This window comes from Lates calcarifer, linkage group LG15 (assembly GCF_001640805.2).
Source record: "Lates calcarifer isolate ASB-BC8 linkage group LG15, TLL_Latcal_v3, whole genome shotgun sequence".
Lineage (NCBI taxonomy): Eukaryota > Metazoa > Chordata > Actinopteri > Centropomidae > Lates > Lates calcarifer.
Window position 1 is genome coordinate 7,792,876 of NC_066847.1, and position 14,825 is coordinate 7,807,700.

The 14,825-nt window shown below is 41.1% G+C and overlaps 1 protein-coding gene across 1 annotated transcript; it reads right to left on the reverse strand.

Moving 5' to 3' along the window:
- Positions 1-7,389: 7,389 nt before the first annotated feature.
- On the reverse strand, positions 7,390-8,823 carry LOC108899440 (uncharacterized). Its single transcript, XM_018699878.2, has 3 exons — positions 8,707-8,823; positions 8,552-8,610; positions 7,390-8,411 (listed from the first exon to the last, which is right to left on the reverse strand). Exons 1-3 carry the CDS (start codon positions 8,733-8,735, stop codon positions 7,639-7,641), a joined length of 861 nt encoding a protein of 286 aa, XP_018555394.1. The 5' UTR covers positions 8,736-8,823; the 3' UTR covers positions 7,390-7,638.
- Between the last annotated feature and the right edge of the window lie 6,002 nt (positions 8,824-14,825).

Consider the following 14,825-nt stretch of genomic DNA (forward strand, 5'->3'; position numbering starts at 1 on the left):
GAAAATGTTGACAGATTAGCTTTAGCTAAGGCTAACTGCACTCCAACTAGCTAGCTTTGGTTTTTACCTAGGTTTTGTAGTTCAAGCAAAGGCACCATGTTGTTGTTTTGTTATCCACAATTACACATTTTGATGATATGATAATTTTTATATATAGTAAAACGTGTCAGACTGTCAGTTTTGACCAAATATATAGTTATTGTTTTGGCTTTGCAGGATAGCACTGCCTTTGTTGTTACTGATGGAGTAATAAAAACAGCCATTACACCTCAGTTTGAAGCAATTAAATGCCAGTTTCTGATATGAACAGGTGAGGTGCTCTTTGCTCGAACAAGAGTACAGTGGAATTTCAACTTGGTCTTCTTCCCGCAAGGTGTTGATATGGTGACTGTCAAATGCCCTACAATCTGTCTCCAGAGAATAGTCTACAGGACTGCAATAAGTCTGGTTCAGCCTGACCCCTCTGTGTTGAGTGTGACCTTTGAAGTAGCAGATCTGCTGTATCACCGAGGCTGCCTCAAAACGCAGTCATCTCCCTCTCTGCGCCTGTCCAAGGCTTTGTCAGCTTGGTAATAGAACAAGCTTTTAAATGGGATTGTAAACTGTGCTTTGACCCCCCAAGGGCACTTGAAACTACTTGCCATATCACGTTTATTAGCTTATTAAATTGTAAAATGATTCTCTGACTGAGGCTTCATTTCAAATGGTGCGCGAGGCGAGCCAGTGAGCTCACCCACTCAACTTTTAATCTAACAGCTGTATCCCTGCTCGGTCACTCTGCCGCCCTCAAAAACATAATGGAAGCTAACTGTTAATCAAGAGGCCGCTGGAGGAGGAATTAAATGCACACAGTGGTAGGCTTTTGAATAGGAATCAACAGGAGAAAGAGAAAAGCAAGCACTAATTAAAAATACATTAACTGGTTATCATGCGTTGACATATTTTGCTTGATCTTTTCTTCTAATCAGCAGTAATGAACAAAGTGTTCTCCATCCACTGGGTATTACATGCTACGTTTCAGTGAGCAGTAAAATTAGCTGAGGACCCCGAAGCTACATTGAACTGATGATGCTTTGCTAGGTTTGATTACGGTTCTTGTACTGTACTTAATAGAACACTGTCTCCTCTTTAGATTCTTATTCACATTAGAGATGTGACTAACCCCAAATTAGTCACTGCTGGAAATATCCTCTCATATCTAGCTACTGTTACACAGAGAATTACAGTAGTTAACTGCAATCACAACTGCTGTAATCATGGCTTTTGCTAATCATGGATGCCTACATTCAAATCTAAAAATGTTTAGGGCCACCTCTTTTACTTTGTTGAACAATTACCAGTCCTACTACTCCACTCAACCTTATTAAATCAAAATGAATACACTGTACCCAGGGTTTCACAATGAATTAAACTACAGACTGCATCTTTAAAGAAATAATAGTGATCATTTTCTAACAGTGCTTGTAAGTGTTGTCAAATTAGCCCTATAACCGCAGAACTATGTGTCACAGATATTTATGCACTTTTAAACACTTACGTACTGATGCCAGGCCAGCTACAACTGGACCTGTGTTTGCCTTTCAATACTTCAGTGAAAAACTAATAGAATTTGTACGACAGCCTGTTAAAACGGGATGATATAGTTTCAGGTATGGCATGTGAATGGTAAAAAATATGTATCTTTTATCAAAGTATTAAAAAGGTTTGGACAACACCATTACAAAAGGGTTGTGCAAAGTAATTTGCTTAAGTAAAAGAGAGTGAAAATTTAAAATATGTGATGAGATTATGATAACTTTACCTGGGATAAAGTATTTCACAAAAAAAGTCATCTTCACTCCACTTATTTGCTTCTACCAGTTTCAAATCATGAAACTATCCATCTCCAGGACAACTGAGAAGAGTCTATCTGCTGGGAAAGAGATGTGGTTGATCTGTAGATGTTTAGCAAGTATTATGTTTATGCTCATCTGAATTAAGCATGCTAAGATGCTAAAATCTGCTGATTAGCACTAAACACAAAGTTTAGTAGTTCTGTAGGCATTTGGACATAAACAAAGTACTGGACAAATTACTGTTTGATCTGATGATGGCGCTAGACAGAGTTTGTACAATTAGTCCTGACAGGGACATGAATGTGTGTACCAACATCCAATCCAAATGATTTTACAACACCTAAAATGTCAAACTCATCATGGCACCAAGGAAAAAGTCAGATTCAATAGTTGTTGAGACTCAGTCTGGACCAGAATGGCGAACCATCTGACTGATAAACAGACACTGTCATCCCAAGAGCCACACTGCTAGCATGGCTAAAACTTCTGAAACTGACATGTGGCCTGCAGTGTGTGTACTGTAGTAGCTGCCCACATTATCAGAATTCCCAGACGGAGCAACCATATGTCCTGGAAAGTGGCAATGTGGAAGGTGCATGTGCTTTTCTCTCTGTTCCTACCATCACTGTCATAATCCTAACATGCGTATGGATGCAGTTTGCATATGTACTGGACAAAGTGTCCGGTCACCCCATATGCATTTAATTTGCGCTATTGTATGATAATGTGACAGGACTGTTAATGTTGCTGGGATTTAAGATTGATTCTAATTTAGTTAGAATCATCTGTCATATTCAACTTTCACACTGGATGATGTTTAATAGGTCTACATATCCCTGAGTTGTTGTACACAAAGGAGTGTGGCCTCTTGCACTGCTGTTTCTACCAAAAGGGTTGGTCGAGCGAGACATTGAGACACTGTGAGAGAGAGAGAGAAAGAGAGAGAAAGAGGAGGGGGGTTAGACAATCTCCGACTCTGACGCTCCTGCTCCTTACACGCACCCAATCCACTCCTATCTAGTACCTGTCACACGCTGGCTGCAAAATGGAATTGACTATTGATTTCCCCCTTACCACAGGTCAGTTGTGCTGTCAGGCTATAGTGGGCTCACTAGAGAGCCTTGTGTGGGACAACAAGAGGAGAGGAGGAGAACACGAGGAGAAAACACACACATTACAAAAAACACACATAGACACACAAGCACACGTACACATCCTCATTAACCACCGTATTCTCTGGGCTTGTGTAAAGGAAGACAATGAAGGTTGCGTTACAAGATGTGCATTACAACATGTGTGTTATTTGTTTCTGTGACTTATACATTTCTGGTAACCTGACTACATGTCCTCCTTGCAGGCATAAGACTAGTGGCAGAGCAGTAATTAACAATTAACTGGCTATTATGTTTAGTCAAAGTAATTGTTTTTGGCATAAAAACTACACTGAGGAAGAAGTGATTGCAATCACATGATAAACACACTTGATCATAGTGTTGTTGTAGTATTTGTCCATATACTGAAAAGTTTATGACCTCAAACCTCAGAAACTGACCTCTGCAGGTGATTGCCACAGGACACAGCTACTGGCTCAGACTAAACCATGGGTGCAGTGTCTGAGAACAAGTGATCATGTGACTTTTACCCAGACAGCATGGGTTTAAACCCATCTTAAATCTTAAACCAAAGCTAAGCAAATGACAGAGCTGATAAACCTGTGTGTTGTGCCCTTAAAGGGTGGGATTTGTTTTGTGAGTCAGAATAAATAGACATATGTGTGAAATATTGGAAGGTATTCTGGATTTGCTAAGCTATTCTATTTTCTGCACTGAAAAAGAGCAGTGGTTCCCAACTTTTTTGGCTTTTGACACTTCAAAATGATGTCTATTTGTGACCCCTTATCAGAAGTTGTGGGATTATTACAGAGTTTGGCAGAAGTGTGCCTTCTTGGACAGTTTCATTTGAACTATTTCTAGTGGCCTGATAAAGTGAAAGTATGCAGTATTTCACCAAAAGAAAAACAGAAATATTTTCCTCTTTCTCATCCCCTTAATCCTCAGTTGACCCCTCAGATTTATCTCTGACCCCACGCTTGGCAACCAGTGGAACAGGACCACAAAATATAAAGCTTTTTATTAAGCCTCTGTTTTCTTATTGTTGAGGCCCTAAAATTCAGAGGGCACAGGGTTATTTTTTCATGTCAGGAAACAGCAGGGCAATAAACAATAAGTTGTCCACAAGGCTGCGTAATGGCTCACATTTCACTCATGCTGAACGCCCACTGAGGTGTATTTTTACACTTCCTCCTTTTTATGAATGTAACTACAGTGATTGTGCGTTGGGCTCTGATCACTGCCAAAATGTGGGTGACCTACACTCAATACTGTCCCTGAGCACATTCTGTGTATTCACAGACAGAGGATTGAAGCCACTGCTGCTATGCTGCTGACATGCTGCTTTCACTACGCAGGCTTATATCAAGTTATATACCACTTTTACGGTGGCGGTGTTAGCTCAGAGACACACTAACGTATTCTGACATCAACAGATGGCGAAAATTAGCATTGACATTTCCCAAGGCATATAGGTTTGTATAGATTTTTCTAGTGACATGGATTTTTATAGATATATGGATTTTTAAACAGAAGCACTTTTCTACCTCTCAGAACAACTTAGAGTTGTGTTGAACCAAAGGGTAAATGTTTGAAAACAGCAATTCTAGCATGGCTACCCAATAGAGGTGTACAGTACAACTACAACTTAGTGCAGTACAACATTTATAGCACAAAGCTCTTGAGTCTCTTAGAGATAACCTTTATAGTGTTGAGGGAACCCACACCCACTCATCCTATTGCTGACTTGTGTATGATGAGGTTCAGTAACCAACATAAGTACCTGTTCTTTTAGATTTTGTACTGGCAGGAATTTGCATATGTGCCCTTAGCACAATTAAATACTTTGGTAACATCATATTTTAAAAAAAAGAAAGAAAGAAAAAAAAGAAGGTCAAATCATGGCTTATGGGAAACAAGTCTAAGCTTGCCATTCAGGTCACAGTACAGTTTGTATGTAATTTGGTCAGATTGGTTTTTTGGATGTTGGACTTGCAGATTACTGGAGTGACAGTACTTATGTTGGTTTATTAGTAGTATGTCCCCAAGTCACAAGTGCATGGATTACCTGCAAGCTGAAAAGAAAACACTTCAAAAACTCTGTACCCTAAAGCTGACAACAAGAGCAATACAAGCTCCACTGACTGTTAAGTTGAGTGGCACGACTTTCTCCACAGGCTCTATAAAGTTTTACTGTGTGTTGGTCTATGAACAATAACCTGACTGAAATAAAAACTCCACTGGTCTGTGGACCATTTTGTTGGATTCTGTTGGGGATGTGAGCACACACTAGGAAACCAGAGGACTTAAGACTTTATTCAATGATAAACTGAAACATTAACAAGGATCCAGGGGACTGTGTTTGTTGTTGTTGCAGTGTTATTTATTATTAGCTGCTGCTCATTGCTAAATGTGCACAGTATACCTGCTAAGAGAGCTACAGAGGTATTTTGGTGGTGTTCATTGTTTCATCTGCACCCCTCAAAAGCACAGAAGTAGCCATTGTTCAGCTTGTGTAAAGGAAAATGCATTGGCTCAATGACTGCACATTTTTCAGGCAAGGAGAGATGCATTTTGTGGGCAGACATGACAAAGAGCACAGACTTACTGCCAAGTAAATACGCTCACTTTTCAAGCTAGGCTCCACAAAACCTCACACACAATGGATAGCGGTGGGGAACAGACTGTGTGAATGTTTCGGTGGTGCATTGTAAATACAAGGGGGTGTACAAATGAATATATACAAGATAAAATTCAATACAACAGCCCTGCAACAGATGATACCTGTTCAATTTTTGCTGAGACTGTTAGGGAGGTGTTGATTGAACTCTGTCTCAGGGCCTTAACACCTCACAACAGAAACACAATAGTCCATCAAATGGGAAAAATGTTGTTTGAAAAAATAGTAACAAAACAGTAAATAGTAGTACAACACCACAAACTATGGCCTCTAAATTCACAGTAAAGTTGAAGTGAAAGCCCTCTCACAATCCCTCAACTAAGTGTCCAACACTTCATTAAAAGTATTTATTGTGTGTCTACTGTATTAGATTTCATTATATTTACTAGTCAAATGTTGTTCTTATCACTCTGTGAAGTCAAGTAAATGCTAACTCAGACAATACATCAGTCCCTCAGGTCATGAACTTAAAATGAAACTTGTCCCAGTGGGAAAGGATTACTAGGTTATGCTGCAGTCTGGTTTGTTGTCAGTCATCTTATCTGACTAAATCTTGAGTTTCAGGGGAGAGATTCTAAAATAAAGAGATGTCACTCACTTCATGCTAATAAGCCCTTTGTTGTGCATGTTGTGACATCCACCCAGCGAGCTGCCAGCAATATGCCGCTCTTGGCGTATTAAAGGTAGCGCAGGTTCATCTTAGGTTGCCACAGCCCAGATGTTTATGCACAGTTGATTCTCCTACCTGCTCTCACTTTCGCCTTTTCTTTTTTCAAACTGTACAAGGGGTCAATAAGTCACTGATCGAGGGTAAAGAGGTGAACCACTGCAGCGTGTCGTAGCAGTGTGTGTGCAGCAATCGTGACAGCTAAGACTGGCTGGAAACCTGTTTAGACATGTTTTTCCATTCGCTTTGTGGTTCACGTGGCACTCCGAGATCAAAATAATTCATGCAACATGTATTCTATTTCTGGGTTTTGCATTTAGCCTGACATCGCCAAGAGTGTGGTCTCCAGGTGGGCTTCAAACTCACTTTCTCCTGCTCCTTTTTTCTGCCCAACCTGACATCCTTCTTTATGATGTATGGCCTTTCTTGCCTGCCTTCGCTCCCCACTTCCCATAAACAGCTGATTGCTTTACTTTGTTCTGTCACTCATTTCCTTATTCGCGTTCTGGATGAGTGCTCATAACTGACACACTTTCCGGCTCCTGACTGACTGATTTATGGGTCGATCAGTGGCTAACCTTACCCGCCTACCATTTCACACACTAACTCTCTTTCACTGAGAAATCAGAGCCAGGTGTTGTCATTTGAAGCTTTTCTTCAATTAAACTTGTCTAGAAAATCCACCTGTGCTTTTGAATCCTGCTCTTCTCTGAAAAAGAATTCAAATTCAAAGAAAACATGTTATATTTTCTGACAGTTACCCAAATTTAAACCTAAAGCTGCTTTTTTACCTCTATTAATAATGTTAGAGCCCAAGTGAAACATGCCATCACTGAAAGACTAAGGCTATTTGGAGAAATTAACATAACCAGTAGTAGTAGTTGCAAACAACAGATTGTAAACAGATTATGGGATTTGTCAAAGGCTGACCTTCTGTTAAGCAGCACCTGTGTATAACAATGTGAGCCAAAAAGATATCTACCCGTTAGCACCAACAGATGGCACTCTGGTAACACCCAGACCTCTGTGAGACGTTTATAATGAAGGGGGGTATTTAAAAAGAGAGAGAGAGAGAGAGAGAAGAAGCAGCACTGAGAATTATAACCATTTGTAAATTTTATATTCAAGGAGGAATAGTATGATGTGTCTTGTTTAAGAACCACAAGTGAGGAAGCAACAATACAGGAGTTGGTACACAGAGAAGTTGGACATTGCTTCGTTCAGGAGAGGTTAGAGAAAACCAGACAAATAGATTCTGAAATCATGCTGTCTTCCTTTAAAAAATGCTTACCTGTTAACTTTAACTCCTCACAGGCACACTATTTGACAAGACAGCTGAGCTCGATGTCAACGACTTATTCTATCTGATTTTGGTTTTGGTCTAAGAACAGGGTTACCTTGAACAAACTGTCTGACATTGAGGTTTCTGAGGAAGGACTGAGGAAGACGGTCACGGAGCACAATCCTCTGTCTACCAAATACAGGAGTTTGGCCAGTCATTGCTCTGACATGGCCTTTGTTGGGGAAACGAGATGAAGCGAGGACAGGAACCTCTCCTCCTAGGCCAAATCCAGTTAGACCCCTCTGGTAAGTGCCATGACCCTGGCTTTGGGGCAGGGGGAGTCCACTCAGAGACATGCCACGTCTATTTGGGACAGACTCATCAACGACAAGGTCATGCTTATTGTAGACAAATGAGAACGGCTTGCTGCGACCTTGAGGATCCCAATACACAAGGTCAGACAGGCCTGGGGCTTTAACTCGTGTTTGTGGGGCAACATGCTTGACCTCCTCAAAATTTGACTTGCGGTTACTGACTGACTGTCCTCTGGGAAAGCTGAGCACTTGGTTGGTGGTGTATTCTCTTCGAACTGGGTTGTGAGTGCCAAGTGCAGATTCAGATCTCCTGGGGTAAGCTTGTTTATGTGCACTGACAGCTAAGAGTCTCACTTCTGGTTGAGTTTGTCTGTAGGAGGCCATGTTAGGCTCAGTCTTGTCTGATTCAGGATCATTGTTTTCATAAGGCTGAGGTCTTAACAGCATTGTGCCAGGCTGCATTTCATAAAAATCAGGGGCTCCATGGACTCCAGGATAATCCAAACCCAAGGCAGCAGCACGAGCTACAGCAGAACAAAATGCAGAAGTATTAATGAACTGTATTTATTCTCTGTTTGCCATTTTATTATTGTGAAATGTCAAACACACCCGCTAATTGGTAATTATAAGAAAGCAGTAACATCAATCAAAGCGCACTACGTACCTCTTGCTGTTTTAGCACAATATGCACCTCCAGCTGACACAGAGTGAAGCACAAGGGCGCTGGAAAAGACAACAAACACCGTAAGCCCAAACAGCACAGCGCTGAGCTGCAATAATGTGTTTTTTAACCACAGGAAACATTCAGGCTGAAAATACCTGAGAAAAACCACCAGAGGTACGCACATCCCTGCAGTTATGTCAGCACAAACTTCATGGCAATGCAATTACTGACACACTTGCCACTTTTGACTCCTTTTACAGCCTCTCTGACAGCCCCCGAAAACCTCACCCTGGCTTGATTTACTAATTACATACAGCTGGTTGTCATGGAGACCAAAACTCAACCACTGAAACCAGTCAGCCACTGGCAAATTGCTTCATTATAAGCAATTAGTTAAAATGCTTACAAGCAGCAGAACTCAACAAAACAAGACATTTTCTTTACTTTTCATTTTAGTGAAGTGAAACACACATTTAAAACATGACAGCATGAGCAGTAGGGATAAGAGTCATAAAAATATTGATCTTGTATTTCTGTAATCTGTTATTTCTACACAGTAGCAAATGAAAAGTTTGCATAGGCTTGGCAGAAAAAAAAGTAAAAAGGCCTGAGTGGAATTCTTTGGTGTGATTTGAATATGATTCTCCCAGCATAATCAATAATGTCACCTTAGAACTTTAAATTACCTTAACAGGTAGCTAATTAAAACTTCTAATTCACTAGACCTAAAACCGTGATAATGACATACAATTTCTGCATGATTACCACAACCGCCACAAATTCATAATAATCCCATTAAGCTTGACCTCTTTTATTAAACAGTTCAAAGAACACAGAAAACATTTGGGAACTTTCAGAGGTAAGGGTGGGTAATTTCTCTTTTGTTTATCATAAACACGTACAGTTCAAGACAAATTTTTAAACAGAACATTTAATAGTTTTATTTGAGAGAGAAAGGAGCAAAGCTGGGATTCTTGCAGCTGGGTATGTATGAGCCAACAATGAAGCAGCTCAGAGCAGTGGAAGCATTTAATAATTCACCCAAATTATTTCTGTCAGGACTGACAAGCTAAACGGGGGCTTGATTTAATTCTGTAATTGCACGTTCACCTTTACCCTGAACCCATACTTTGGTAATTAATAGGCCCGAGCTTTATTTGAAGTGCGGCACAGCAAGTGATGGAATTCAAATTGCAGGTGATGTGAAACCAAAGAAGTGAATGCCTGCTTGGCCAAGGACCTCGTGTTATTTTCGCACTATGGTGTCACCCAGGGGGAGAGTGATGCCATCAAGTGGCACCAACCCTCAATCAACCAACTTCTTCGACCTAATCTGCTGCTCCTGCACTTCAGAGACCATCTGTACATTGTTAAAGATGGACTAGACTTGTCTTGATCTTTGCTATTTGACTTTTGGATTTGTCTACAGGACACAAACTGTCTAATACACACTGTGGTGGTGGCTTGCCTATTAGTTAAGTAGCTGTATTCGCCTTGCACTGGCTGACATTTCAAAAGACTCTAAAGAAGACCTATATACCATGTGGACGGGGGTTGAATCGCTTGACACACAGCCTCTGGAGACAGGTGATAGTATACGAGGTCAGCATCAGAGGATCGGTGCTCCACCTCTCAACCTCAGGGTGACGGTGAGACCCCCCCCGCTCAGCTCTCTTCTCCCCCTCTGGGCCTCATTTGTGACGAGCACAAGGTCTGCAGTGTCATTTCCACAAGATGTTGACACAGACAGAGCAGCCTCTCTGGACTGCCAAATGACCACTGAACTCTGACACCGCCACGGCATGGTGCTCCAGTAATGGTTGTTTCAACCAAAAGGTGGCATGTAATGCAGAGCTATTAGAATCATGATGAAACCACTCACATTTGTTTAGGACTAATTTTCTAAACTTGTGTAAATATGTATCAGAATCAATTAGGCCTAATAATATACAGTCCTTAGAGGATTCACATCAAAGCACATAAGCGCACAATCCAATTAAGAGTGTTTACTGTTTAGATTGAAATGCTCAGCGTTCCGCTCTTAAACCCAATCCGCATATCAGTATTTGCCAATGTGTCTTTTCCAGTGGTTGTGTGGGTGTTTGCGTGCATGTGTGTGTGTGTGTGCATGTGCATGCATGTTTTTATGTATGAGTCGAGAGAGATAAATAGAGTGAGTATATGCAGCCTTGCAATCTTTAATATGTTTTTGTGCGTTTGTTTCGCGTGTTAGTGTGTCTCCAGGACACCAATCCCTGATAAAGAGGTTGCAGACCACAAGAGAATTGATAATCAGAAATAACAGATATTTTGTTTGCATTTTAAAATGTTACAGCTAAAGGTAAGGGACATATATTGGTACCAGAAAAGCTACTGTAAATCTACAACCAAACCTGTTTATTTCTTATATTCATTATAATATAATGCAATAGGTGGATAGCCAGTAGAACACTGGTCCCAAGTACTCATACTGTATAAGATACAGAGGAAGGAAAGTGACGTGCAAGTGACAGTGTTTAATAAAAGAAATGATGGTAAGTCATAAAGGTTTACAATGACAATGGTAGCTTAGAAACAGTGTAATCAAATTAGTTTTTTATATATATTTTTTAATCATGTTACCACTACCAACCTCATGTTTTAGACAGATAAGAGTGCAGGGTCCTGGCAATCTTCATTTTAATGAAAATGGCCCACTGTTAGATGAATGAACTGGCATGTAGTAGCAGTTTTACTGAATTTCATGCTCCTTTTCCTTCACATTTCTACTCTTTTATTGCAGTTTCTCCATTCTTCCTCTCACCACTGTGAACAACAGATACTGAACTCTTTAAACTCTAGGGCTCAGGCTATCTCCAAAGCACGAATACCAATCAGCAGAGGGAGTGAGGGAAAGGAATGGAGGAACAGAGAGAGACACACACACACACACAAAAGAGCAACAGTTTCTGTGAGAAAGAGATGGTCAAAATACACACTGAGTGAGATATCTACAAAATAATGGAAGAGAATGATTGTGTACAGGAGGAAGCAAACCATTTGTTTCCACGTTACCAAATTAGTGAGCCCTCCAATTCATCTCCTGTTCATACAACATTCATCATAGAGGCTTGCCTGTACCAAGCATGCTGAGCCTGCGATTTGAGACAACAATTAATTTGGGCTTTTTTTGGAGCCTGCCTTTTTCATCTTTTAACTAACTGCACATTGACTGTTACTTGCAATCTGCCCCTCTCTCCAGGCTTTCCAAAACAAGGGGAAAAAAGCGACTACAAAATGCTGTAAAGCCTAAAATATAATTAACAATGACACCACCAGGATGGCTCCTTTAAATTCCATACTAATTAGGGGAAAAAAGCAGTCAGCAAATATTGCTTGTGATATCCTAAACAAATGCCCCTTGTGGTTGCTTCCAGGATGCATGCAATGGCTTGCATTGGGGACACAGTCAACTGTCATGCCTCATTTCAATGTTGTGGATCCCACTTTGCATGGCGCTGTCCCAGACTATCTCCCCACGCTCGGCTCAGAGTCAGGGATTAATTAGCTATGTCTGGATCTACACAGGCTGGGAAACCCAAGCAAGCAAGTCAAGAGAAAGAAGGGAAACGAGCAATGATGAATAAACAGCGGTGTTTTCCTCGCAGTGCATCTGCTTTCCAAGCAAAAGGCATCACTCTAATTCCCATGATGCTCAGCAGTGAATTGTGACAAGCTGAACTGAAGTAGCAAATCAGCGTGTACCAAATCCACATGCGGCTCTACTGTATGGTTTAAGTCTGATGAACCAATTATTTGAGTAAGGTTATGGTTTCTAAAGTCTCCATTGTATGCTTTCTTCAATTCAAATTATTTGTGTATTTTACTGCAGCTAACTGCCTACACACAGCATGTTTTCCTAATTTTCCTTCAACACACACTGAATATATGTATACTGTCTACATCAGGAGTCCCTAATTACTTCTCTTTGAAGGCAGCATCCAATTTAGTCACCTGCCACAGTCTGAGCCTCACACTTTCATAAATATAGCATCTCTCTCATTATTTCCACAACAATATTAATGATAATAACAATTACAGCAAATAAGGCAGTGGTCATAGCATCACCGAGGTAACTTAAGTTCCCCAACACTTTCTGCTATTACAGGATTTCAATTTAGTTTCATTTTTTAGTCTTTAGTTTCATTTGAGTATGTTCTTCCAGTAATTTTGAAAACATCTTTATCAAGGCAGCCTCTGTGAATTTTGAGTTTTGGTCCAGTTTAAAAGACTCTAACCAGTAACTTTTGTTTCTCTAGAGGTCATACATTTTATACTACCACTTTTATAGCATCACTTTATTTTGGAGTCTTGCAGATTAACAGATTGTACAGCAAACAATGTTATGATCAGTAGGTCGGGTAAAATGAACTAAAACTGATTGGTTCAGGAGAAGAGGAATCGCATATTTCAACTACCATCGTCACACCTTGTAGTCCTCTCCATGGATTTTTACACAGGCAAGAATTTAAGATTTATATTCAGTGATCTACAGTGAATTAAAGGTAGTCTCAGACAGCGAGCGGTTGCTGCTGTGTCTGCCATCTGGCAACGTCAGTGTTCTGTTGTTTGAATCGGTAGCATCAGGGCGCAATGCCATGACAGCGGCTTCTTTCTAACAGCCTGCACCATACAACACAGACTGCTCATACTCACCAAATGTGGTCTCATCATGCAGCTGAATAGAGCAGGTTGTAGCTTAACAGAGAAAACGGTCAGCAATATGGCACTATTAATATGGCAAGCTTTGCTCACTGGCGTTGTTTATTGGCCCATATCAGATAATCAAACATTGAAGCAGTTTCTCTTCATTCTCTGTTGATGATGAGGTGAATACAGTAATTAAGGGAACTGAGATACAGTAAAATCAGCGCCTTTATAAACTGATCAGCATAAATATTAAAACCACCTGCCTAATGCCGTGTTAGTCCCTGTTGTGACACTAGGACATTGGCTTTGGGTTCCTGTGGGTTGTGGGATGGGGCGTTCATGGTTTGTGACTTTCTGGCGCATCTCACAGATGCTCGACCGGATTGGGATCTGATGACTTTGGAGGCCGGGTCAATGCCTTGGGCTCTTCGTTCTCTTAGTAGAGCCATTTCTGAGAAGTTTTTGCAGTGTGGTGGAGCACATAATCCTACTGGGGGAGGCTGCTGCAACAGTGGTCTACAACAATGTTTGGTGGGTGGTACGTGTCAAAGTAACATCCAGATGAACATCAGGACCCAAGGTTTCCCAGCAGAACAGCAGAACAGCAGCTGAGCAGCACTACTTCTTCATTACCTTTTATATTGTACTGAGGGCAGACTGGACGCTACAGTGACTTACTATTGCAAAGCGGTATTATGAGAGGGATGGGTCTGGGCTAGCCAATTAGGATGCTAACTTCAGTAAAGGAAAAGATGTGACAGTTTACAATGGTGTTGTTTTCCACCATTGGAGAGTTTTTGGTGAGTAAAGGAATGAAGTTTGATACTGAACTAACATTGAACCAGCATTGAACTAACAGCTGTTAGTGCCAACGCTGGAGATGAAGCAATAACAAAAAACATACATGTAGCACCTTTAAACTGTACTGTTTCCATGTTCTCCATGTACTCACCCTAAGCCATTTGATCCACGTGTTTGTGGGGGCTGACAGATGGCGTAAGGCGTTTTTCCTGTACAAAAGACATCAGTGATGAATACTGAAATTGGTCATAGTGGTGTCATGTCTTGGCACTGAATACATCAACTGCCAAGGGCACTATCATAGTTATGTAACTTACCATCTGTAAAACTCAGTTTAGGATTCAGGCAAGATTCATAGACGAATCCAGTTTCTGATTCTGCAGAAGAGGTGGTGAACTCCTGTGAGCAAGTCAGCGGGGTGGAAGTTACTTAGACCTGGATCAACTTCGAATGCTCCATAACGGAGAGCCCAGGAGCGTGTGTTTGCTGGCTGTGACACCCAGTGAATCAGCTAAACGTCTGTGGGTGTAGAGCCTGGTGGTAACGCCAGTCTGATCCTCTGCACATCTGGACATGCCCTGCAGCTATAGCCATGCTGCTGGTGTGGTAGGTGGCCAAGTTCTGAAGGCTTTTACAATGGAGATGTACCAAGTGGCACAGAGAGGGAAGGAGGCAAAGAATGGCTGGGGGAGGAAACGAAGCCCAGAAAGAAAAAAATAAGCCTAGAAAGGGAGAGGAAGGAGAGAAATAGTCAGAGAGCTCTTAGGCTGTGATGCCTGATCCT

Excerpts from the sequence above, each read along its gene's own strand:
- LOC108899440 (XM_018699878.2), bottom strand. The coding sequence starts at position 8,735 with ATGTGCGTACCTCTGGTGGTTTTTCTCAG. Across the intron at positions 8,611-8,706 it reads CCTCTGGTGGTTTTTCTCAG|CGCCCTTGTGCTTCACTCTG; the intron begins GTATTTTCAGCC and ends TGTCTTTTCCAG. Across the intron at positions 8,412-8,551 it reads TTGTGCTAAAACAGCAAGAG|CTCGTGCTGCTGCCTTGGGT; the intron begins GTACGTAGTGCG and ends GTTCTGCTGTAG.